A 27,088-nucleotide genomic window follows, 5' to 3' on the forward strand; every position below is an offset into this window, starting at 1 on the left:
CTTCACTGCAGAATGAACAACAATGATGTTCTGCTGAACATCAATTACAGACGTTTTAGAAAGGGCTCCGCCGTTTTGTGAGAATGAAGCTGTATTACTCAAGTGTAATGAGCCAAGAGGAAAAACGTCTCGTTTTCATGCAGCACTAGTACAGACCCACCCACGCCCTGGCTGCCAAAGAGCCTTTTGTGAGTTTGGAAGGTACAGAGTATTCACTCAGCCTTATGAGCACTAAGTGAAAGGAACCTTCTGGCTTAGGAACTGAGCTGAAATGAATAGCAGGGACAGAGCTTTTGCCAACTAATTATCGATGGAATATTCAAATACAGAGTTTGCAAAATGCCAGCTCCTTAGTGGCCCCTCCACCAAGCCGTCTCCTACCCCCCAAACACACACATGTGAGAAGGGTTTAGAAATGATCATCAACTCGAAGTAAATTCTTTTATAAATCCAATATTTATTTTATTTTCTTAAGTACAAAAAGTAGACTCTAAATGAACATAAAACGAAATAAAATCCTTTCGGCTGTACTGACTTTAATTGCCCATTATCTTATTGTCACAATTAATCATATAAACACTATATGGACTGTCACCACAATGTCACATTTATTATACAGAAGGAATGTGATATTTGGCTAGTTAAGAATGTTAAATAGACAGAAATAGATCATAAAGCAACTGGGGGAGTAGGGTGGCGGTCAAAGTATTCTGAGATCAACACTGTATTAAAAGAAGTAATCTAGGAACTTCCCTGGTGGTGCAGTGGTTAAGAATCCGCCTGCCAATGCAGGGGACACGGGTTCGAGCCCTGGCCCAGGAAGATCCCACATGCTGAAGAGCAACTAAGCCCGTGCGCCACAACTACTGAGCCTGTGCTCTAGAGCCCATGAGCCACAACTACTGACCCCGCATGCCACAACTACTGAAGCCTGCACGCCTAGAGCCTGTGCTCCACAACAAGAGAAGCCACCACAATGAGAAGCCCGAGCACCGCAACCAAGAGTAGCCCACGCTCGCCGCAACTAGAGAAAGCCTGCACGCAGCAACAAAGACCCAAGGTAGCCAAAAATAAATAAATGAATAAATAAATAAATAAAAAAGAAGTAATCTAAACAGCAAATTTCCAATCAAGAATTGTGTAAAGGCCCAAATGCATTTCTACTTGGTTGACCCAGCATAAAAGAACCACTGTTGCATCCAGAGGACATGGACAGCTGATGTGTGAAACATATACAATTGAGCTGTGAGATAACGAAATTGTGAGTTGGGAGTGAGATTTTGGAGAGTACCATTATTTCTATAGGAGAGTCTGGTAGCAAGGGCATCATTTTGAATTGAACACTGCAATAGTGTGTTGGGGGCGACTCAATTTCTTTGCTGATTTATGGCAAAACAGACCCACCTTGGGTAAGAGATGAAGCCAAGGGTAACATCACACATGCAAAGATTTTTAAAATGAGCTGAATCATGTAGTTTTACTTTTTTTTTTTGTGCTAAACTCTATTATTAAAAGGCTTTTTAAGAAACTCAACATCTTTAAGTAACTATGTACCCCCAAGTGATCCATGTACAGGTTTGTTTTAAATCAGTCAGCTCTTTGGGCCCATTTCTTTGCTTGGTAGCTGCACACGCAGTTCTCTTGGGAACAGGCCAAGGGGACAGACGTTGACTTGTTCTGATCTCTAATAGCTTGTGCATGTTTTTTAAAATAACATGAGAAAAAGAGTGTACTTTTTAAAATTCAGAATCTAATTTGTAAAACTACTATCATTTTAGCATGAGCTCAGTGTTGACATTTTCAGATCAATCATAAATAAATTCTCCCAAGAGAGGTATTTCTAGAGGAAGTGGGAAAAACGTGAACTAAAAATACAGCTCCTGCACCATAAATATCAGCCACTTTGGGCTAAGCACTCTCTCAGGGGCTGAAAATAATGCGTAAGAGCATACACGAATATACCTTAGTTTACAGAGGTGGAATATAGGAAATTCTGAATGATCTACATCTGGTATAGTTGGTATAGTTGCTAATATTACAAAACTGCCATTTTGCAGATTCTCTTGAACGCGTGATAATAACCCATCACACACACAGCTTTGACAGACCCAGTTTTATGCCTTCCTATGGCAGGACAGAAATCAGTTTAAAAAATCTTGTTACAAGTTGGACTTAAATTATACATCAATTATGGATTGCTCACTGGACAATGAAAGAACATATCAGAAGTCAGTTTTCACCAGTGGACTTTCATCTTCACTGGCTTCCATCTAAATGTCCAGAAGGTCATCTCCGCTTTCGTCGCTCTCCACTGTCAGCTGCCGCGTCCACCACTTCTTAACCTCGGAACCACAGGAAGCTGTGTCTGTCATGGGGTTCATTTTGCACACGACAGATTTCATTGTGGTCCGCCCTCCAAACCGTAAGTTGACCGAAGACACCGAGTGGCTTATTGGTTTTGGTGCTGTGGAATCAACAAGAGTCCCATCAGCAGCCTGGTGTGGCTTCCCGCCCCCCCCCCCCCCCCCCCCCCCCCCCCGTTGCTAGCCATTCCTGAAACCCCCGATGGTTCTGTCAGTCATACTTTCCAGGAGCAAGTCCTACCCATAGATGTCACATATGAAACCTTTCAAATGCCTGGTTCTTTATATTCATAGTGGACTTTAAAATTATGTTCATGGACTAGTAACACCATTTGAAAAAAATATGTTGCTTGCAATTTTGGGGGTTTTTTTGTTGTTGCTTTTTTGCGGTACGCGGGCCTCTCACTGTTGTGGCCTCTCCCGTTGTGGAGCACAGGCTCCGGACGCGCAGGCTCAGCGGCCATGGCTCACGGGCCCAGCCACTCCGCGGCATGTGGGATCTTCCCAGACCGGGGCACGAACCCGTGTCCCCTGCGTTGGCAGGCGGACTCCCAACCACTGCGCCACCAGGGAAGCCCTGTTGCTTGCAATTTGAGATAACTACAAAAACCAAAAAAATCACTGAAAGTTCCAGTTTGGGCAAATAAAGTGTCATGGAAATGTGTCGGTGTTCATTACTATATACATATTAATATAAACAAACAACAAAGGAAAAGAAGGGATAGTGTAATACACAGTGAGGGGAGAGGAAGAGGTTTGGAGAAGGTAAGGGAGGAAAGGTGGGTAAATAACATTTTTTTTTTTTGGTAAAAACAGAAGTGTAGCATCAGAGAAAAAGGCATGATTCCTGGACAGATTTAAAATACGCTAAGGGTAGCATTCATCTTTCCAATCCATGTGCCTGGATAAAGCAGCTTGTATGAAGACTTTGTTGACACACTCATGGCTTTGGGATTCTATCAGTCATGGTTTGGGGTCCCACTTCTGTGACCTGTAGATGTAACCAACATCAAGTTCATGCCTCTGAACCCAAGTTTCCTCAAGTGCAAAATGAAGAGATTTCAAGTTTCCTCACTGGACTGTTGTGAGAATTAAAATAGATTAAATGAGATGACCTAAGAAAATGCAGAGCAGAACCGCCATGTAGTCCAGCACTCCACTTGAAGGTGCACATGTGAAGGAGACAAGATCACTATCTTGAAGAAATACGTGTATCCCTATGTTCATGGCAGTATTGTTCACCATAGCCAAGATATGGAAACAACCTGTGTCCATCAACGGATGAATGGATAAGGAAACCGTGGTGTGTATCAAATGGAATATTACTCAGTGTTAAAAAAGAAGGAAATCCTGCCATTTGCAACAACATGGATGGACCTGGACGGCATTATGCTAAGTGAAATCAGTCAGACAGAGGAAGGCAAATCCTGTATGCTCTCAGTTACATGTAGAATCTAAAAAAGTCAAATTCATAGAAGTAGAGAGTAGAATATGGTTACTATGGGTGGGCAGGTGGGGGAAATGGGGCGGTGTTGGTCGAGGGGTACGGAGTTTCAGTTGTGTAGGATGAATGAGTTCTGGCGATCTAATGTCCAGCATGATGAATATAGTTAATAATTCTGTATTGTATACTTGAAGTTTGCTGAAAGACTAGATTTTAAGTGTACTCACCACACACACACACACACACACACACACGGTAGCTTTGTAAGGTGACGCGTGTTAATTAGCTCTACTGTAATAATTCACAGTGTGAACGTTTATCAAGACACCACACTGTAAACCTTAAACGCATACAACTTCAACACAAAAATAAAAGGGAAAAAAGAAAATGCATAGCATGACACTGGGGAGGGTACATCGTTGGTACCCCATCATCTTGAAATGCTCTTTTTCCTGCCCAGTGCCTCTTCAAACTCAGGGCATCCCCAATACCATGTCCCTTTAATTATCACCGTTGCTGTCACTGGGGCCACTTATGGGCCTTTGAAGCCACTTTTGACAGCATCCTTTCTTTCATCCTTTTAAGTGAATACCAAGGACTGTGCATCTCTCCTAGGTCGTCTTTCCTGTCCGTCCCTCCATGGTCTGGACCACCGCCTTCGCCTGTGTCCTCATCGCCTCTCGCCCACACTCTTACACCATCCTCTGGCTCGTAACCCTGCCTCGGGGCTCTGCCACAGACAGCCCACTCTCTACACTGCTGCCATGTGAGTCTTCCTCAGCAGGATTCCAAATGTCATGTCTTGCTCAGAAATCTCTCCTGGTTCCTGACTGCTTACAGGATGAAGCTGAAACCACTCAGCCTGTAATTTGGGGTTGTTCATGGCCTGGCCCCAGCACTTACTCAATCTTGTTTCCCCTCACTCCCGGCTTTCCTTTACCAGGTTGAAGAAAGTCCGGTTCTCTCTGATCCCTGCATAATAGCCTCCGGGGTAGGAAAAAAGAGATTCCCCTCCCTGGTGTTAAGTGGCACTGGACAAGGGTAAGGCACACTGTCTTCTGCTTTGCGGGTCAGATGTGCTACGGAAGACTCTGCAACAGTCTCTGTCTCTTCACTTGAATCAGGCTGAGGAGGGGACACAATTCTAGAGCCTAGGAAGCCCCCGCTTTCCCGTGGGCTCACTTCTCTACAGAGAAAACCCTGGGCCGGGCAGATCATTGCTCTCCTGCCACCTCTGCGTGGCCTGAATGGGATTATCCTGGCTTTCCAGACCCCCATGTCCCTCTAGAAGAAAACGCTCTCACTGAATCAATAAAATGTGGAAAATAATAGGACCGTGAGGCTTAGAGGAGGGAACGTGTAAGGCCCTCACAACAGTGATTGGTGTACAGTAGGTACTATAACAGATGAGATTGCACTAAATAAGTTTTGTTGTTCCTTCTTTTGAGAAACCTGTGTCATTTCTGAGTGACATGTATCCACCTACTCCCTCTTAGATTAAATGAATGTTGCCTACGTTTGGGAATGCCTGGAACGTGCACCAGAAGTCCCTGGTGGTAATCGCCACCACTTTCTAGATCGTGGTTATAATATCGTTGTTAATAGGTGCTGCCTTCTCTATTAGCTGAACACAAGGGGTAATACTGTTCTGTTCAGAGAAGTTATTTCGAGGGAAATGTTTTTGATGAGGGAAATACCTTTTTCATTATTTACTGTCTATAAATATAACTTTAGAGGCAGACCTGCCTGAATCTTGAAGTTCACGACCCCAAACACACAAAGAGCATATGGATGCCCTGAAAATGCCCCACTTGCTCGAGAAAGGACCTGCCATACGTACCCGAGGGCAGGCGCCACTGGCCGAACTTCCTCTGGGGCTTCCCGGCTTCGGCTGCGTCCTGCCGACTGGCTCCCCGGTCCGACAGCGTGGGGCTCAGAAGCCGCTGCCGGCTGCTCGTCTGCAGGGGTGCGGGCGGGAGAATGAGGCAGTTATTCCTCGTGCTGTGCTCTCCTCCTCTGTGCACTGCCTGGACCCTCATTTCATTTTAAGGAAGGAAGAAAGCCCCGCAGGAAAGTAAGTGGCGAAGACAACACGGACCCATAGTGTCAACAATGGGGACAGGAAGAGTGAAAATGGGTAAAAAGAGTCAGGGAAGCTGGAAGAGTCACCACTGCACAGGGTGAAGAAAGTAGGCCCGACCCTGCAGGTAGTGCTTTTTCTTGGGCATCCCTCCCAGACTTCTCCACTCCCAAGGCCACACACCTGCCACCCCTGGGGGCACCGCCACGTACCAGGGCGGGGGGGGAACAGCGGGACTGCCTGGTTTGGGGACAGTACACGCTTGCCAACCCAGAGCCTCCAGAAGAGTTCTCTGCGGACAAAGCTCTAGGATGGGCCCCGGAAGAGAACAAAACTTAAACCAGTTAAGACTGAAGCCAAAGAGAAATGCCCAGATCTCCATGCATTTCACCCCATCTCCGGTTCACCATCCGCATCCCTTTATCAGCACCGTAGTCCTCACCTCTCTTCAGTGGCCCCTCTTGGGCTTTTTGACCTAAAACCAGAGAGCTCTGTTGCCATCACTTCCCCTGTCTCGCTGGCTGGGAGGCAGGAGATAGATGGGCCCCAGGCTGAACAGCTGGAGTGCGTCCCCGTGGACAGAGTCCAAGATGAAGAGGAGAAGCTGAGCCCTGCCCAGATAAGAGACCACATATTCCTCATCCTCGAGGTCAAGGAGACCTTCCCGATTACACACGCGCAGAAAGGTTCCTCGGAGGTCAAAAAGGGAGGGGGGCGCCACCCCATGGTAGGTGATGTCAACCTACCCATAGGCCTCTTCACTAGAATCCATCTTGGCTAAGAGATGAGTGTGCACACAGGGGAGGACCCCGAGATATGCCAAATACAGGCTCAGAACCAGGCAAAGCAAGATGATTGGCCAAAGGAAGCTGGAAGAAATGCCGCATATAAGTGATTCAAACTACCGGGAGGGCGCGACTCTCCCTCTGAGCCCACCCGTGTGTCTAGCCACACGTATTCTTTTTCCTCCTAAGAAACACTTTACTTGTTTCACTACTTTTTTTCTCTTTGTGGCCATTCATTTCTACACAACTGACGGGCCAGGGCCTTGTCACTGGTGGTCTAGTGGCTGGGATTCAGCGCTCACACTGCCGCAGCCTGACTTCAGTCTCCAGCCGGGGAACCGAAATCCTGCTTCAAGCCGCTGCAGGCCAAGGTCACCCGAGATCAGCTGTCTTGCTCTTACCCCGGCACCACACGCGACCACTGCCAGCCATCCTCAGGGCAGACAGGCGGCAGGGCCACTGTAGAAGCCCCACGTCCCTGCTGTGTTGACCGTCCCTGCACAAGTAGTCGGTGGTACGTGATTCCTACTGGCTGGGGAGCCAACGACATGAATCCACCCAAAACTGGGCTGTAGAACAAGAGGGCCCCTTGGAGCATCCTGCTGGGCCACGGAGCCCCAGGCTTCAGTGTCTGTCACCTGCCCCGACTGTGTCACCACACACCCAGATCCGAGACCAGCTCCAGCCGATTCATAACTAAGCTTCACAAAGGCCAGGCCTCCCACCAGCTGCTTCTCACACACAAGCTCTCCAGGACGCTGGTGACTCTGTGCTTTTTTTTTTATGGACGTGCAGATGCAGTCTGGAAGTGAAGCTATGCCAGGCCCTAGTACACAGAAGGTCCTCAAGCTAAGACTCCCCAAATTCCATATGCTCTTCTGATGCCCAGCTAAAGAAGGACAAATCCTCAATGAGCCTGACTATTTAAGGAGGTGGAAGGCCAACTGCAAGCATTTTTGCTCATTTTACTGCAAGTTTCTGTGACTTGGTGAGGAGGAGAAAACACTTAGGACAGAGCTTCAGGCAAGCCATGTTCTCCTAAGTCATGTGATGTTAACTCTTCAGACAAAAATCAACAGGATTATTAAGTTCAGAGCATTCCCACTTGTTTTTTGTATCTATACAAATCAGAATCTTTTGAGATAACCTCCAATGATTCAGGGATGACAAAGACACAAACATCAACTGGATCAACGTGTTCCAGTTTTTTTTTTCCAACTTAACTTCCTATCAGAGATAGTGTCACTTGTGTAAAATGACTACGTGTTTTGCGAACACCCTCAGGTGACGGGCGCCTCCCGCCCCGACCGTACCTCGGGTTGCATGTTGTTATCCTGACTGTTGGCTTTCAGGTCCTCGCTGGGCTGCGTGGTCTCAATACTGGGTGGGTTCAGAAACCGGCTCAGCTCCTGCTGTTGGCTCTCTCTCAGGCTGTGGATGATGCTGCAGGACTGCTGCTGTTTCTATGGAAATAGGATTGTTCTTTCAGGGACCAGAATTTCAGCCCAGCATCCCCCTGCCCGCACCGCTCAAATCTTATTTTCTTCTCTCTTCTTCAAAGGACCTGAATGCCTGGTGACCTCTTAAGAGCTTCCAAGTAAAGGTTCTTAACTGATTTCCCTGAGGAATATCAGATTGCTTTAAAGGAGGACTTGGAGACTTAGGAATTGCCTTCCCATCCTGTTTTCATTTGCATAACAATTGGAATAGTTATGCTCACTGATACTACCTGTGTTTTACTTTAAATAGAGTTTTTTTTCCTTCTCTGAAAACATTTTTTTTAATCGAAGTATAGTTGATTTGCAATGCTAAGTTTCAGGTGTACAGCACAGCGATTCAGTTATACATATAGATATAAATATTCGTTTTCAAAAAAAAAAAAATATTCGTTTTCAGATCCTTTTCCTTTATAGGTTATTACATAATACTGAGTACAGTTCCCTGTGCTATACAGTATAACAGAAGTTTTAGATCATTAATGTGAGTTTCTATTTTTTCCCCTTATCTTACACTGTGCTCACTAAGCCAATGTGGATCGCTCCTTTCCTCTAAATTGGAAGAGGCAGGAGACTTGGGTGGATGAGTGAAACCCTTGCTTCGCTCTGGTCTTGGCTCTGGTTGGAGCAGGCCAATCCGGCCGCGGGCCAACCTGTCTTGGCGCACACTGAGGCCTGAACAGGTGAGTGGGCACTGCCCATGCCCTGTCAGGGCCTGTGGGGGGCAGACGTGATCCCTGACCTAGCAGGGCTATGGTGGCCCAGCTGCCGCAGCTGCCTTGCTATTCAAGGTTGGACTGGCTCCTTGCTCTGGGGACTTTTCCTCCTCCAATAGATATGTTTCGAAGCTGGTGTTGTTCTGAGAAACAGGATAAAAAAAAAAAATCTGTTATGGATAAATGTTTAGTGGTTAGTTTGATTTTCTTCCCCTGTGTGTGAAGCATAGGTCAAAACCACTCATAAAAGTAATAACCTAATAGAAGTGCCCACTGTAAACACAGTCTGTGTCAACACAGTGTATGTTCATGGATTTATGAGTTAGAGAGTCTTAAAGCTTATAGTTCAGGAAGCAGATCATAAACTCTGGGGAGAGGCGGTCTTTAATTAAAGATCAAACAACACTGTCAACAATATGTTGGTATTTTTAGGAGTAACTTAAAAGTAGTTTTGTAAATTCAGTTGCCGTTCAGTATGTAGAGATTTCTGGCATTGTGAACACTCATGTTTCATAAATGGAGATCACAACTATTTTAATATCCATAAACTGCTTTTTCAACATTCATGCTAAGTTATAAAAATGTGATTCAATGGAAATTTCTTATGGACTTTGCTCAAGAGGGTATGGCTGAAGGTGGACCAGAATTCAGGTTTGAATCATTGTAAGTGGATAAAGGTGACGTGGCTATGGGCTCATAAGGTGATCACAGAAGGCTCCAGCGTACGTGCTGAAGAAGCCCTTTCCGTTTGACCCTCCTTCCCCCTCTCCTTTGGGAGGAGGGAGTAAAGCCTGACGGGTCCGGCTCACTCACGGCTCTGATGCGCTTTAAGCACTTCTTCAGCCACATGCGGATGGTCTGCTTGGCCACCTCCTCCTCGATGGTGTACTCCAGCTGCTCCCTTGCGAGCAGCTCCTCCAGCTGCAGACTCTTCCGGATGTCAACCGACCGGTAGGAAAGCATGCTGGTGGGGGGGAAACATGCAGTGATGAGCTCTGAGGTCCCTGGGGTCTAGACTCTTAGAATCCAGAGAGAACATCAATCCATCCAACCAATGTAACATCTGGACGCCAGCCCTGACCAGCTGGAGGGCTTGGGCTGGTTATGTCACCTCTCTGTCTCTCTACCCTCATCTGTCACACGGGGAGAGTCATGAGACCTACCTTACTATGTGACGAAGTTCGCTTTGCTAGTATTGGCAAGGTACTTGCAACACTGTAAGCGTTTGTGAAACAGAATGTCCAGGCTAGGCCCTGACCTACATTATCAGCTGCTTAAGACTCTGGAACTTTCCCTGGAGAAGGAAGGCTGCTCTTTCTATACTTTCTTCACATTCAGATCCAATTGGTGATGGTCAGTAGGCTTGGCTGTGGGTCATGCATCCAATCCCCCCTGCCATTTCCCTCTCAATTTAACTCATTTGCCCCCTACATCTTCCTCATTCATGTTAGATGGGTGCAAAGCCAGGGTGGAACGTTCACTCCCATTTGGCCCTCGATACAATAGGCCCAGGCAGTGGCAAATGAAAGCAACACAGCTAACGTGCTGCACTGGGGCCCCTGGGCAATAAGGCACCTCATGCGTCCAGGCTGAGGGGCTCAGAGCCAAAGGCACAGCGCCTTCTGGTGCTACCTGGTGCAGCCGCGGTACCCAGGTTATTGCTCAGCCTCTGCCTACCCCGAGCTTCGAGCTCAGAACCCTCTCCATAGTCCAGATCACAGCCTGGAGGCGCCGGAGGGGCCCTCCCCGTGCAGGTGCAGCCCTGGTACAATGACCTACTCTTGTTTGCTAAGGTTCTTCCCACCGTGGGCGAAGAAAGCACGTTTGCTCTTCCTCTCTTCTCTGCCTCATCAAGAATCTCATCATTGTTGAACAGTTGTCATCATATCCAGGGCTAGAGGAATAGGGAGGGGCAAAGGATGCCACCATCAACTTCGCCTGGGTCCATGTCATCAGACACACCAATGTGATCCAAAGAGGCTGCGTGTTAATTATTAGGGACAGTGATACATCTATGCACCTGACTTTCAGCCTAAAAATATTTGTCACTAGGAGGGAAGACGGAGTGACATTCTGAGAGAGATGGCATCCTTTGCTGTTCATCGGTGTTTTCTGCCTCATCTTTTCCTGCCTTTTAGCTTTCCCCTAGGAAGAAGTGAAGAGAGGGAGGTAAAATCGATAACTTGAGAGAACTTCTCCCAGATCTTTCCTCTGTTCTGGTCTTTTTTCAAATTCCAGTCACAACGTATTTCTGCACGCCTCAATGCTCCTGAAATTTGACACAATACCCACCATTTTAACTTGCCAGGTATAAGCAACATGATGAAAATAGTTACTGGTGGCAGAGGAGGGTTCTTGACTTCTTCTGGGGCATGGATCCTTTGGCAGTGCAGCTGATGGGACATTTCTTAGAACAAGGTTTTAAATGCATTAAAAAAATCTGCATCACAAAGGAAACCGGTTATATCGAAATACAGTTCTCAAAGTATTTTCTTTGAAAAGGTGATGACATAGTCACATAAGTGCTTCTGTATTATTACATTAAATAATAACATCTAGCTGAGGTCAAATGACTACTGTTACTCAGAACTGGTGAGCATAACGGATATTTTAAGATATCAGACACATAGTAATGCGTGTGAAAATGTCTGTGATCTCTACTGGTGACAAAGATACAGGTATATCATTGAAGAAAATGCTGCATTTCAGTGAGTGATTAGTGAAAGATGTAACTGTTTCCCTTTCCAAGACCACGGACCTCTGAATTCTATCCATGGACTCCCGTTTAAGAAGCTCTTATGGGTTGCATTGTTTTCCCCTCAACAAAAGCTATGTTGGAGTCCTAACCTCCAGTACTTTGAAGTGTGATCTTATTTGGAAATAGGTCATTGCAGATGTAGTTAGTTAGGATGAGGTCATGCTGGAGTAGGGTGGGTCCTTAATCCAATATGACTGGAGTCCTTATAAAAGGGGACATCTGGACACAGACACACACACAGAGGGAGCACGCCTTGTGAAGATGAAGCAGAGATGAGGGTGATGTTTCCACAAGCCAAGAAACACCAACAATGGCCAGCAAGCCACCAGCAGCTGGGTGAGACCTGGATCAGATCCCCCCTCACAGCCTCAGAGGGAACCCAGCCTGCTGACACCTTGAATTCCCCTCCAGCCTCCAGAGCCGGGAGACTAAACTTGCTGTTTAAACGGCTCAGTGTATGGTATTTTGCTAGAGCAATCCTAGTGAATAATACAGAAGCCTCTCAGAGAGAAGAAAGGACCAAGCCTCTGTGTGCCCCTTTGTCCCATCTGGGTTCTCATGAATGGCTGGAAAATGGGGTTTGCCAACCAACCAGGGGCAACCGTCCCCAGGTGGGCCAGGCCGACTGTGGCCGGACCCGTGAGTGAGAAGGTCGGGGGCTGTAGCTCGCACTTGACCACAGGGGCCTGAGGAACAGAGCAGGTGCCCAGCCCTCCTGGACCGCTTCCTTCCTGCGGAATGAGGGGCAGCCCGGCTCCTCTCCCTGTGCAGTGGAGACGCAGGGCTGTAGACCGCGGTACCTGAGCACATCATGGAAGGTGACATCACCGCCGTTGTGCAGCCTCTCCATCTCATAGCACATGTGCTTGAACAGAAGCTTGTCCTTGTCCAGGTCCACCTCCAGCCTCCCCCGCAGAAGCCGCAGCAGGAACTTCACGCGGAAAGTCGGGATCACCCCCTGGTGACAGAGCACAGTCACTCGGAAACAGGCCACAATGATTCGCTTGGGGTTCTGTTTGCACAGCAAAGAAGCCCACAGCTAGCTCTCAAAAGCTAACATAATCGGCACCAGCACAAGGAAGCCTCTGGCCTCCCCGAGGCCGGGGGGCTCTGTGCACCCAGGGGAGCCAGGGATTAGGAGCCCAGCCTGTGGAGTTGCTGCTGGAGCATCTCTGGTTCTAGGGGGCGTCCCGCCGCCATGCGGGGGCAAGGAAGAGGCAGAGGGGACCCTCGGCCTCCCCTGGGCTCAGCTTCTGTGCTCCCTCTTCTTCCTGTTGCCCCCTGCACTGCCTCAGCTGTGTTCACCTGTTTCTCTAACACACGTGCCAAGTGGGCCAGTAATGCACGGAGCGGAAAAAATGGGGCTGACACGTGTGTATGATCCTTCACTTAGTCCAGATGCTGGGGACTTCGAACCATGGGCTCAGAGCTACCCTTCTAGGGAAAGACCACTCCTTTCTGGGGCTTCTCTGTTGTTAGGACAATTACATCCAGCAGGACGGGGCTCCCAGATCTGCCCTCTTGCTGGTCGGAGCAGATGCAGATTCCGAGGACCTAACACATGTCACTCCATTCAGGGCAACAAAACCTACTGTGCCGGCCTGGCTGTGACTTTGAGTTAAGGAGTTGGGTGAGAGGCAGGGATGTTGGTAGCCCGTGAATTCCTGTCCGTTACGAATGTCTACACGTGTGAGCGGTGGTGTCGCCTTCCGTGTGTGTCAATGGAAAGCAGGTTCCTTGCGGTGGCAGTTACGGAGACCTAAGTGGATCCAGGTGAGACAGAGACAGGGCCAGACACCTGCACACGCAGGTCACTGTCTCGGAAGAACCCCCCCACCCCAGGCCAGTGCCTGGGGGCCGCTAAGGAGAGAGGGAGCAAGCCCAGGGGCTGGAGAAAGTCCTGCATGGCAGTGCAGACCCCAGCTCTGGTCCAGGACCCCGTTTGCTCTGCCCCTGGCTCCCTGGTCTCTGTGTCTACAGTCGTATCTTCCAGAAACTCTTTTCAGATCTTCCCCCAGGTCTGCCCATGGCTGAACTTTCCTCATTTGTCAGGTGTTACGTCAAATAACACGTCCTCAGCCAGGCCTTCAAGACCACCCCGCCAAAGCGTCTGCCCCCCACCTCCAACCACTCTGTCCCGTGCCACCACCTTCTTCAAAGTGCTTATAACTTCTTGAAACAGCAATAATTATTACAATCATTATTGTTTGCCCGCAATGGAACACAGGCTCTGTGAGCACGGGGACCTTGCCACCTCGTTCACTGTCACATCCCTGGTGCCTGGAACCGCGCCCGAAGCTTTGCTAGGAGAAGGGGGAGGGGGAAGCCTCTGCTGCTCTGCCTGACTCTAGGCAGTCTTGGGTAAGATGTATGATGAAAACATTCAAATAGTCCGAAATGATAACTTTCAGAAACCACTTAAATAACTGCTTTGCACTTCTAATCAGCATTGCTGTGTGAGAGCTGAGGTGATCGTGAATCTGTATTATACTGTCGCTTTGGTGATCTGAACTTCACCCCCCTCCCTGCCCTGAGCCCCAGCTGGTCTCTTCAGAGCTCCCTTGGTTTCCTTTCCTTGCCAACCTCCTGAATATCTGAAGGAGAGGACGTTTGTGGTTGGAAAGGACACGGTGGGGAACTATTCTGTCCCTCTCCCTTCCTTGTACATTCTTCTAAATTGTCAATGACAGCTTTCTGCAATTCAGCAATGGCCTTTCCAAATTCAATACATGTCCACTGAAAACAACAAAACCACTGAAATGTCTGCAGTACGGCAGCTGGGGTAGGGGTAAGGCATGAGACAGTACCTCTCTTTTATCATCCACCATGTTCCATATGATTTGAAAGTGGCGAAGATCGTTGTAACTTAAAAGCTGGTCCTCCTCAGTGGAATAAAACAAGGAGAAATTCTCCACAATTATGGCTAAAAAAAAAAAAAAGAAAAATGGGGATGTTAGACAATTATGCTAATCTGTCATTTTTCAGAAAAAGTACATCTATTATAAGTAATGAATTTTATCACCTACATTATAAGCCAAATTATTAAAGGGCTTTTAGTATGGTTTCCAAGTTGGCATGTTTTACACTTGGACTGAGCTATTTATCCAGCTTCCACCTTTCCAAAACACGCATCCTGTGTCTAAAGATGCTCGTGCCAGCTGGCTTCAATTCTTAGTTGAGTTCCAAGGCAGCTTTTAAAGGTCAAGTTGAGTTCTGGATGGTCCCACATCTGGGGGGACAGTGTATATCTTTTGAAAAAATAAATGTGATATTTCAAGGCTGGAAAGGTAGCCTTCCCTGGTATTTGTCCAACTGAATCCATGAGAAGGGCTTTTGAAATTAATGATCATAATAAATAGAACAACTCTTCAAATTGCAATCAACTGTCATTTACATGCCTTTCAAAGGTCTTTTCAGCTTCTGGACCGAGGGGCAACAATTTATAATTAATGCCATAAAACACCCACCCCAAGCAATCCAGGATAATTACTTGGAAATTGTACATAATTATCTAATAACCTGAGTTTAAAGAGATTGAAAAATAATTCAATGAACATCACTTACCTACAAGCAGATTTAGCATGATGTAGGCAATGATGACATAAAATGAACAGAAATACATAAGTGCCCCAGCGTAATTCCCACAGTCTGTTGCCCAGTATGTAAATTCATCTGGAGTACAAAAGGGGGGCTGGACCTGTGGGCCCGTGGCGGGGAAGCGGGGGGACAGGGTGAGAGGAGAGAAGATTACAAATTTCCGTTAACTGACTGTAGTTGTGAACATATTCCTAACGATATAAAATATAAGTAACTTCAAAGTGATCTTTCAAAGGCCCCATACATTGGGTACCTCATCTGTAGCAAAAATCAAAAAAGAATATTTCATTTATACTATGCTTTTGGTCTTGTAGGATCCCAAGTTCATTGCCATTTTAGAAGCACAATGAACATGAACTCCCTTCCTTCAAGAGACAGACACTCTTTTCTGCCACCTCCACTAGCCCCAAAGAGTAAGTAGTCACTGTGATGCAAAACGCAGAAAGTCAGAGAAAAAGGTGTTTAAAAAAAACTCTGACTTAAGTAATGGGTTAAGATTTAGGAAGATTTGCTACACACAGCAAATTCACATTCAAACTGTGTAAGGAAAAGCCAGTAACCCTCGTTCTTGGAGCATCGTTATGGAATATCATTAAATGGCACAAGATTCCGGTTATCAAAAGCCTCCCCATTCTTCACTGGCCCAGTAAAACTCCCAACACCTCTGAGGAACCTTCTGGTTTCTTTCAGTCAGAGAGACTAGCTCTTTCTTCTGCATTTCCATGGCATTCTGCTTGTTTTTATCTAGAATTTATTTAATTCTGCCTTGTATTATTTTTGATTTGGTGAATTCTGTCCCCACTCATTCATGCATAAATTTCCTGAGGTCTTCCTATGTGCCAGGTTTATGCCCAGTGTTGGGGACAGGCTGGTGAGCAGGACCCAGACCCCTTCCCTCTGCCATGAAGCTGACAGTCTAGAACCCTGCAGTCCAGCATGGTAGCGGCTAACTCCACGTGGCTATCTAAATCCAAATGCACGTTCATTAACATTCAATACAATTAAATACAGTTGAAAATTTGGTTCCTCAGTTGCACTAGTCACATTTCAGGTGCTCAGTGACCACGCATAGGTGGTGGCCACTGAATTGCCATCTTTGCAGAAATTTCTTTTAACAGTTGGTCCGGAGGGTGAGAGGGAGCTGAAATAAACAAGCCGATAACTCACTGCAGTTGTGCTACACACTACAAAGGAGAAATACAGAACACTGGGAGGACACAGAACCAGCAGCCTTAGCGTTGGGTAGGATTCCTGAGGGAACTGAGCTTTAAACTGAGACCTGAAGGATGATGAAGAATTAGGCTCTGGAAGTGAGGATAGCTGAGGGAGAGTATTGCTCAGAGCCCCCGACATAAACTCCTCGAGAATGCCTTGGAATCGCTGAAGACCGAGCACCTAGTACAGGGGCCAGTACAAACCAGGGGCTCAGTGAATATCTGTTGAATTAAGTCAAAGAAGTGGAACTCTCCTGTTTGTACTTGACTGCCAAAATGTCAAAGATGGGAGGGAAAGAACAATGCTCACATAATGCAGATTTGTTGAATGGAACTACAATAGCTCGACTTGGGTTCACTGGAAATTTTTCCTGTATGTCCATGTATTGTAATGTAAAAGAATGCAATTTTACGGACTAGAGGGCCAGGATATGTGTTTTGTACACAGTCTAGATGCTACAAGGATGGTGCTGCCTATAGTGTATCACCAGAGAGTTTTATCTGCTTCTAAGTGAAGGCATCGCGAGCGATGAGGGGACGTTTACCATGCAGTCATGCATAATCTTGTTCCAATCTTCTCCTGTGACAATTCGGAACAGTACGGTAATAGCTTTGCCAGCTGAAGAAAAGTTTGCATGCCTAATTTAAGGAAAAAAAACCAGAATGTGAGTAATATGGTTTGTCATGTAAGGGTTGTCACCACCAAAACACGTGGATTTTAGAGCAAATGTGATTGCTAAGTTACCATTTCCAAAGGTTACACCCTCTTATTTGTTTCTTATTTATACTTGCCTCCAAGTATAGCTATCTCAATAGTCCAACCCTAGCATGGTGCCAGCAGTTTATTGCCATTCATCTTTAATGACTGAGAAAGCAAGCGTTGACAATTAGAAGTGATTCCTTCTTTTATGTGGATTATGCTATAAAAGATGGGGCCACCATATATCAAATAAGTGATCTCTGCAACAAGACACGTTTGTATTTAATTTTCTGTGTAAGGACTTAAAAAAAAAAAACACTCAGAAATGGTTCCACAAAATTTAAGACAATCTTTGGAAAATGCTTTCCACATATAACAATTTGGGGGTCCTAACTTCCCATGTTTTGCTTAAAAAAAACAAAGCCATCTCAAAATTGTTTAATTAAAAAAACAATGTATCATTTCTGGCAGTATGTGGATAAAAGAATTGCTGGAATTCACCAGGATATTAGAAGTGGTTATTCCTGCATGGTGGTGGAATTATAGATTCTTTCTGTTTCCTTTTTTTTTTTTTTTTTGCGGTACGCGGGTCTCTCACTGCTGTGGCCTCTTCCGTTGCGGAGCACAGGCTCCGGATGCAAAGGCTCAGCAGCCATGGCTCACGGGCCCAGCCGCTCCGCAGCATGTGGTATCTTCCCGGACCGGGGCACGAACCCGTGTCCCCTGCATCAGCAGGCGGACTCTCAACCACTGCGCCAGCAGGGGAGCCCCTGTTTTCTTTTATTTCTGAATTTTCTAATTTTCTAACAGTAAGCATGCATAGTTTCAATGAGAAAAATGTCATTTAAAATTTGGCCATTTTATTTTGTTTTAATTTCCAAATGATTGCTTCCCCCTCCCCATCTTTGTCTAAAACACATGCAGATATGTATCCATGATTTCATTACTAAAAACGTTTGCTTAATATTTGAATAGAAAGATAAATAGGGCTTCCCTGGTGGCGCAGTGGCTGAGAGTCCGCCTGCCGATGCAGGGGATGCGGGTTCGTGCCCCCGTCCGGGAAGATCCCACATGCCGCGGAGCGGCTGGGCCCGTGAGCCGTGGCCACTGAGCCTGCGCGTATGGAGCCTGTGCTCCGCAACGGGAGAGGCCACAACAGTGAGAGGCCGCGTACCTCAAAAAAAAAAAAAAAAGAAAGATAACTATATACCAACCTGTTAATGTTCTCTCCATATTTCACAGTACCAAATAAGACGACTCCAGCAAAAGCATAGCACAGCAGCAGCAGGAACATCCCCACTATGATAAAGAAGCTCTTATACATGCTGACGACCACTGTCAGCAGGAGCATCTTTAGCGTCACCTGTGTGGAGGTGAGGGTGGGGGCGGGGATGCGGAAAGAGAAGGAGGGAGGGGACATTCATCTCATCAAGCCATGGTGAACCCGGGAAGTAAGTAACAGTTAAGCAGTCTGGCACAAAAGTGATTCTCAAGGTTATCACTTGAAAGTTGCTTCCTATCTGGTATTAAATTCGAATTTTATTAAATACCATTAGACCTAAAGAAATTCTGCTCATATTTCAAACTTCAGCCTCTTTGGCCAAATTAATAAAAGTTCCACCACAATATTTTAAGCCTTCTATTTTTCTCTTCTCTTCCTCCCTCTTTATTATACAGGCTGTGCATTTTTGGCCAATAGCAAGCAGACCCAGGATTCTTCCACAAACAGACGATCATAAAAACAAAACTAAACGATGGTAAAATACCAAATAACCATCAAATATTTACCATACTGATTATGTGGATATATGGACCCTACATGAAATAAAGTTAGTAACAAAAAAGAAAACAGTGCTGTAAAAAATGAAAAATATATGTGGAATGTATTGAACATTAACAAAGAACATCAGTAAATCTGGACTCATAGGATCATGAATATTTGTTAAAGATGATTCTTTGCAGTAAAATTATTTAACTTTATTAAAAATAAAAACTAAAAATAAAGAAGCATTAAGAAAGACCATTAGTCTTTGCTTTTGTGCCTGACATTTTATCTCTAGTTGATGATTGAGTTCACTCAGAAAATTAGAATAACTAAAATAACACAAATGTCAGGAAACGAATCACAAGACAATTAAGCTACCGATTCATTTGATTATTTGCTCATTTTGACTTATGATGTCTAGGAATTTGTTAACTCCAGCCCTGGAGACCCAGAAGGGCAGCTAAAGTCAGTTAGTCATCACTCCTTTCTTCAGTGTACACGTGACCTATGACAGCATCTTCACAGTGTACTTACATGCTTCCCGCAGATAGAGAAAAACCGGAAGACAATCACACACGCGCCCATCATGTAGGTGTACGCGTTCTGAAATTTAAACAGAGGAGAGCCTCTTGCAATTTGCACGAAAAATCTTGTTACAGTTCCATTTTTCATTTTAAGTCTTCTGTGAAGTCTACTGAATAATGAGTTTAATAAAATGTGAAAATTCCTCTAAGAAATGTATCTTAAAAAGGTGCTGAAAAGGTCACTGCCAAAACTCATGAATAAATATTAGCTATAAAATCAAATCTTACATGAAACTTTCGTCTCTGTTTTGCTCAGCTGAATTCTGTATTTTAAAACTTATTTTACACAAAATAGTGACCAGGTCCTTTGAGGAGCGAGAAAACCCTAGGATAACAATGCAAGTGAAGAAGTCGAGGGAGACAGGAGATAAAAGAATCCTGGCTTCCTTCTACAACCAGAGGGGGTGCTGGTGTTGGAAAAGATTGCCAGGGATCAGTTTCAGCTTCCTTCTCTCTGAAGGAAGCTGAAGCCGGCCACATGCACATTCGTCTGAGATGATTTCAGAGAAGTCCTCCCTCTTGAATACACATCCAGCTCTTCCTTCAAGTGTGTGGCAGCAAGAGATGACTTGGTAATATCTCTTGCAGGGATACCAAGGGGGAAAGGGGGGTGGTAGGAGGAATTGGGAGATTGGGATTGATACATATACCCTAGTGATACTATATGTAAAATAGATATCTAATGAGAATCTACTGTAGAGCACAGGGAACTCTACTTAATGCACTGTGGTAACCTAAATGGGAAGGAAATCCAAAAAAGAGGGGATATTCGTATATGTATAGCTGATCCATTTTGCTGTGCAGTAGAAACTAACACAGTATTGTAAAGCAACTATACTCCAATAAAAATTAATTAAAAAAAAAAAAAGAGAAGACTCAGTGTGCTCTATGACTAAGAAAGCTTCATCTGAGAACAAAGACCCCACCGGTTACAAGTGCAGTAACGACAGTGGCATTAAGCTGATGCCAAGGCGTGATTATTCCCCGGGAGCCTTGCTTAGTCAAATGACAACAGTCACAGATGGCCCCCAGGAAGGGAAGATCCTTGGTGAGGTGCAAAGAAATGAATGTGTCTGCACAGAAGCATCTTTGGATGGGAACAAGGACTGCGTCTTCTTTCACAACAGTCCACTGCAAAATAGAGTGGAGAAGGAATGACCTTCCAGGACCACAGGTTCTTGGTGAAGAGCAGAAGCAGTCAGGCAGAGGCAAGCTGGCCTTTCGGGTATGTGATATCCTCTTTGGGGACACCCGGAATTAGAAAGTTTACTCATTCTCCTGTTTGGGCCGAATAGCTTTTGGCTACAATTTGTCTAGAAAAAGATACAAACACAGGCTTTGCTGCTCCTCTTTTCCATGTTAGCTCAGAGCCTATTGTAGATACCGTCTCTCTTTGCATTCTGGAAGGGATGACATCCCACAGCTTCTGAGATGATGACTTAATCCTTTACCTGGACTACAAGCTCCTGAGAGGTCTGACACCTCTTACCCAACCAGATCTTGTACCACGTTCCCCTCACTCCTTCTACTCCAGTCATACTGTCTATCCTCCCAAACCCTCCCATCATAGGGACAGCTGCCTGGAATGTTCTCCCCTCACCCTACAGACTGATCCCAATCATCACTCCCTCAGGGATGCCTTCCAGGATCTCTCTGATGAAGCCATCGTGCACTCTCCTGTGTCATCACAGGGACACGTGTTTCTCCATCTCCCTCACCATAGCTGTAATCCTCACTGACCTGGGGGCATTTGATGAATACCGATCTAACATTCCAGGCTGTGAGGTTCATGAGAGCAGTGACTGTCTTTGTTTTTGCCCATTACATTCTTCTCAATTGCTGGCACAGTGACGTGCAGCTTTTTAGTGCTCTGGATCCTTTGTCGTTTAAGGAAATGGATATATGGACCCTACATGAAATAAAGTTTGGGTGACAACTGTTTTAAGGACACTCAGCATCTTCCTGAGCACAGGAATTTCATCCTAAAGCAAAGCCTTTGTGGTGTGTAAAGGGGTTCTCTGTGTTAGTGTAACTGAGCAGGACCCTATGGGGCCTTCCCGTAACAGAACCTCCTGCCCCCCCAGCCCATGTCCTCTGCCTGACTCCTGTCTGTAGAAAAACTTTAGCCAAAGAATAAATTTAATTGGAGAAGTGAGAAAATGCAGAAGCAAAGGAAAGCAGTCAAACAAGACAAAGTAATAATAGTTTAGCCATTAAACAAAGTCAAGGACCTTTAGTTCCTCAAGGGCTATAAATAATATTCAGGTCACTATATGACCAATTTCAAGATGATTGTCAGAGCTGACAGTGCTGTTCTGCACATAGCCCCCTCCCTCAACCTAGACAACCCTGAAACTCCCCTTTAAAAGCTCTCGCCCCCTGGCTGGCAGTGGGGAGTTGGTTGTTTGGGACATGAGTCCACCTTCTCCCCAGATTGCTGGCCTCCTGACTAAAGCAACCTTTCCTTTCCTACCGACACTTGTATCTCGAGTATTGGCTTTTATTTGGCACCTATGTGGCAGCCAACATGGGGCTGGAACCCATGACCTTGAGATTAAGAGTCTCATGCTTTACTGATTGAGCTAGCCGGGGTCAGTAACATTAGGGATTATTTTCCTGCATGACTCTAACACTGGAGAGGATGGGATACTGGACAGAAGAGCAGGGCAAAATAAGCCCACCCAATTACTTTTGGGTGGGATCAAGGAAGACTAAAGAAGAAAGAAAGAAAGTATTTATAATAATGTGTTATGGGGGGGGATGGTGGGATGAACTGGGAGATTGGGATTGATATATATACACTAATATGTATAAAATAGATAACTAATAAGAACCTGCTGTATATAAAAAAAATAATGTTATGGGCTTGTATAATCTTTACAGTTAGAAGAAGTTCAGATACTTGACCTTCATAATGCGCATATGGACTAGGTAAATTATGAAAATATACTCCCAGTTCAGAGCAGGGAACAAAAGATCACTGAAGACAAATAACTTGATTGAAGTGCTGGATTAGGAACCAGGTCTTCTGGACCTGTGCTGTCCACCATGGCAGCCACACGTGGTCAGTGAGCATTTGAAATGTGGCCAGTCTAAATTAAGATGTGCTGTCAATGTGAAATAGGCACTCAAAGATTGAATACCAAAGAAAGGGTGTAGCCTCACTCCTTCATAATTTTTACATTTCTGACATATTGAAATGATAATATTTTGGAAATGGTAGGTTAAAAATGTATTATTAAATTAATGTCATCTCTGTCTTTTTTTATATCTTTTTTATATGTGGCTCCCAGAAAAGTTAAAATAACATCCAGGCCACATTTTATTTCTATTGGACAACACAGCTCCTGATCACAATCAAGTACACCTATGGTGTAGAGTCTGAGCTGAATGGAGGGTGGGGAGGCTGAATGCATTTTAGGCAGAACAATGAGAACTCAGGTGTTGAGATGGGGAACGATGGCTTTCGAGAAATGGCAGCCGGGTGTCTGGGAGAAAATAAGGCAGCAAAGTATCAGAGAATCATACCGTGAAGCCCTAATTATAATGTAGTGGCACGGAAGCTACACTTCCACTCAGAGAACTGGGTTCAGGTCCTCTGATTCTGGCTTGTGTGTGAATTTAGGCAGGTCTCTTCATCTCTCGGTTTCCATTTCTCTCTGTCTGTCTCTCTCTCTGTCTCTCTTGTTTTTTATCCTTTGAGAAAATGAGGGTTAAACCAAAGGATCTTGAAGGACCTTCTCTTTCTGGCTTGCAGGCTCTAGGACTCTGAGGGGTCAGCTTTTGTCTGTGTGAAGAGTGCGAGTGTGTGCACATGTATGTGTGTGTGTGTGTGTGTGTGTGTGTGTGTGTGTGCAAGCATGTCCGAGGGTCCGTCATGGTCAAGGCTGAATTTTAGGGAGGTTAACCTGACCCTTGAGAGTAGGCTGACCTGGAGTGAGATGAGACTGGAAACAGGGTTACCTGAACTGAAATTACCAACTAAAATAAACTTTAGTGATGCGCTTACCAGGAGGGCAAAGTGAAGTACCACCCAGACAACGCCGAGTGACGTCACCAGAAGATCGTACCTATTTCTTCTGCTTTGCCAGAAGCCGGCAGGTGACATCGCTATGATCTTCATTGTAACCTGGGGAAAAACAACGAAGACAATGAACGGAGGCTGAGTGTTCAGCATATATTTAAATGTACTAACCTGAGGCACATTACTTTTTTAAAGGATGTAGAAACCAAAGAGAAGAATTTATTACTGATGTGTCTGTGTATATATGTAAATCTATATTCTCCACACTCTCTTCTCCTTTTTCTACGGCTAGTTCTGATAGCAAGACGTTTTTCTTCCTCAAGTAAAAGACCATAGATTTTGGGAAACATCAACCGGTACAGGGTAAAATAAAAATCTGCTTGCATTTCCAAGAAGATTGCACTGGAAAGCAATGTGATGTGGACCACATATTAAAATAATCTTGTCTGGGCCAACTCCCTCTGCCACCACATTGTAATTTGAGTCCCTGAATTACAGTGGTTTGTGCCGTTTGCTGTAAATATTTGAACTCACATAACTAGACAGGCCAACATTCAGATACAACGTCAACAGCAGTTAGTAATTCTTGCAGTTGGAAAAATGGAAATATAAAGTGAAGTCTTTGTTCAAGCGAAGCAGAACAGCCTGAAAAGGAAATATACTAAGAGCATTCTGTTCCCCAAAGAGGACTTCAAAAGCAACGCAACGCGGAGGTGAAAGGAAGTGCCATGGAAGAAGGACGCTGTTTTGCTTTAAAATGTGCACTGCAGCCCCCAGCACCAGTTGACTCATTACTGTACCTCTAGAACAAAGATGAACGTGAAAACGACCGACATGGTTGCCAAAGGAACAGTCACTGGGTCCTCGACATCCCACTGTAAGAGAAACAGCACACACGTCCGTGCCTGCATTCCATCAACACGGAAAGACTTTCCCCTCTTCCACCCATCTGAACATGATTGTGAATTTAAATTTTTTATAAATGTAGACTGTGAGTGGACATGGCTGCCTGCAATGTTCTTGGACCCACCAATGAATAAAAAAATTCATTCCCAGAGTGTTAGGGTGAAATAGAGTACCTTGACGGACAGCAACACCGACTGGGCCAGGACGAGTAATGCAATTGTCCTCTTAAAAAACGGATGCTGGGTTATGTCATACATCTTAGCTCTAAAACCATCATTATCTGAAAAGAAAGGTTTAGGCAAGGGCATTTTAGACATCGGTCACATTTACGTTCTTGCCTTTCATTTTCTTTAATGCTCGTCTTAAAACCCATTACATTTTTTTTTCTCCTACAGTTCAATCTACTGTGAAGTGTCTTGCAGGAATGGCTGGGTCTGAATATTTAAAACGACACCGTCTGCACTGGAAGGAGAGTCGCATCATTCAGTTTCTGTCAGTTTAATACATTTCACTCATGTTTAAAAGGCAAGCACAAATATATTTATTTAACAATTCGTTTTTTCATTAAGGCTTATCCTGAGAGCACAGAAGCACGGCCTTTGGGTGGTTGGTTTTAACAGCCTATGGAGAGATCTGTAGTTTGGAGCCTGTTTTTATATTAACTTCTGCACAGTCGCCTAGTGGCCTCATGATGATTATTTTAATTGAAATCTTAGACTCCTGGGGAACCATGAACACTAGTGCCCAACATGAATAAAATCAGAGCATCTTTGATACCCGGGCGAGGTGGCAGATGAAGAGGCTGTGCTATCTTCAGGCGGCTCTTCAAATCTTCCCATCTTCTCTGATCTACAGTCAGCAGAGCCGTCCCCTTAATAAACAAAGGAAAACAGAGAAAGACCTTTTGTCATGTGCTCCACACCAAGGACATCGCAAATGCGCTGCTGACACAAACAAGATTAATGTGGGTTTAAAACAAAGATATTCTTCCTTATACCACGGTGGTTCGATAAACAGGGTCAGAATTCTCAAACGTGGTCTTGAGAGAAGTTCCAGAAAAGAGGGCCGGGGGTTCAGAGAAGATTCAGCAGCCTTCAGTTGGCATCTTTGAACATGTATAATATTCAGGTTTGGGAAAATCTAAAGAAGGTTTTCTATATGATTAGATTTTCTAAAAGAGATACTCTCTAACAGTGGTTAGTTTCCTTTCATAGTAGAAAAAGCTGCAGCAAAATGATAGCTTATCAATGCTGCTGCTTCTGGTTAAGGCTATTGTGTCTTTTTAGAAATCATTCTGTTACGTGCAATTGTGAAACTATTTTTAAGTGGTATGAGGTCAGAGAATTGCATATTTAAGAAATTTGTGCTGTGACAATCGGTTAAATGAGATCAGATATTCTTTGTTATATAATAGAGCACATCATTAAAATGCACTTGAATATATTACATTACATTTCATTACATTATATTACAAAGGCAGAAATATAATTTAAGAAACTGGGGAAAAAACCACCTCCCCTCTCCCATCCTGCATTTCCTGACACAGAGCTAACTATCTTTCAGGGGAATGTCCTCCTCACTATGTTTTCAGACTTTGGCTGCTTATGTATATATAAATATACAAGAATGTGTTTGTTTTTAAATTTATAAATTTCTGTAATGGTATCCAACATGTGGGAATTTACACTATTTTTTTTTTTTGGCCGCGCCCCACGTCTTGCAGGATTTTAGTTCCTCTACCGGGGATCAAACCCAGACCCCTGCAGTGGAAGCACAGAGTCCTAACCACTGGACCGCCAGGGAAGTCCCCAGTTTGTTTTTATCTTCATTGAAAATTACATTTTCCATACAACTAGATACTAGATCTGATTAGTTTATTTGAACTGATCACACAGTATCCCACTGTACAAATATATCAGAAGTTATCATTTTAGGTTTATGGACTATAAATGATGCTGCAATAAACCCACAGGTACCGTCTCACGGTAAACATCTTGCTCTGTGGTAAATCTCTAGGAAAGGAACTGCTGGGGTCTCAGAGTTTACACATTTCCACACTTACCAGAGATTTCCAAGGTGCTATCCAAAGAGCAATAACTAAGAAAATTGGTTTCATTCTACAAGTGTTCCCATTTCCTTATATTCTTGCCAATACTTGACTTTATCAGACATTTTAATTTGGTCATTTGATGGGTGTGAAACGTATCTGATTTAGTTTTAATATTAATGAGACAAAACATTTTCAATGCATATATAAGGTGATTCCTGTGTGTTCCTTTGTAAATTGCCTGTTCATATTCTTTGCTCATTTTTGTATTTGGATATTTCCTTTTTGATGTTTTGTAGAGATTCTTAATATATTCTGGATACTAATATTTTATCAGTTATGTGAGTTGTAAGTATTTAGTCTTAGCTTGCTTCTTTTTTTTTAAAATTTTGCTTAGTGTGTCTTTTATCATTCGGAAACTTTTCCTTTTAATGTAATCTGACTTATAAATTTTTTTCTTTATGGATTTCACTTTGTGGTTAATGTCAAGAACTCTACAACTACTCCAGGGTTAAAAGCACATTCTCCATGGTTTAAAAATGGTTTAAAATTTGCTTTTCATAGCTGGGTCTTTCATTCATCTGGAATTTATTCTTGAGTATGGTATAA

The 27,088-nt window shown here is 44.6% G+C and overlaps 1 protein-coding gene across 9 annotated transcripts in view; it reads right to left on the minus strand.

The window, feature by feature from the left end:
• Window positions 1-440: 440 nt before the first annotated feature.
• NALCN (sodium leak channel, non-selective) overlaps window positions 441-27,088 on the minus strand; it is a 294,176-nt gene continuing 267,528 nt past the window's right edge. For 3 of the 9 annotated variants that reach the window (XM_032610834.1, XM_032610831.1, XM_032610836.1), the window contains 14 exons: window positions 25,210-25,303; window positions 24,606-24,712; window positions 24,327-24,401; window positions 23,512-23,631; window positions 19,453-19,521; window positions 18,368-18,516; window positions 16,999-17,092; window positions 15,207-15,339; window positions 14,450-14,565; window positions 12,443-12,600; window positions 9,698-9,848; window positions 7,986-8,135; window positions 5,648-5,765; window positions 441-2,464 (listed from right to left, as the gene is read on the minus strand). In XM_032610834.1, the coding sequence (XP_032466725.1) occupies window positions 2,271-2,464; window positions 5,648-5,765; window positions 7,986-8,135; window positions 9,698-9,848; window positions 12,443-12,600; window positions 14,450-14,565; window positions 15,207-15,339; window positions 16,999-17,092; window positions 18,368-18,516; window positions 19,453-19,521; window positions 23,512-23,631; window positions 24,327-24,401; window positions 24,606-24,712; window positions 25,210-25,303 (1,728 nt within the window). In that variant the 3' untranslated portion in view covers window positions 441-2,270. Of the gene's footprint in view, window positions 2,465-2,952; window positions 3,355-5,647; window positions 6,757-7,985; window positions 8,136-9,697; window positions 9,849-10,904; window positions 12,601-14,449; window positions 14,566-15,206; window positions 15,340-16,998; window positions 17,093-18,367; window positions 18,517-19,452; window positions 19,522-23,511; window positions 23,632-24,326; window positions 24,402-24,605; window positions 24,713-25,209; window positions 25,304-27,088 lie in introns of those variants that run through there. The other 6 variants (XR_004346630.1, XM_032610832.1, XR_004346629.1 and 3 more) reach the window with 6 other exon arrangements.

The sequence above is a fragment of the Phocoena sinus genome, chromosome 18 (assembly GCF_008692025.1).
Source record: "Phocoena sinus isolate mPhoSin1 chromosome 18, mPhoSin1.pri, whole genome shotgun sequence".
Lineage (NCBI taxonomy): Eukaryota > Metazoa > Chordata > Mammalia > Artiodactyla > Phocoenidae > Phocoena > Phocoena sinus.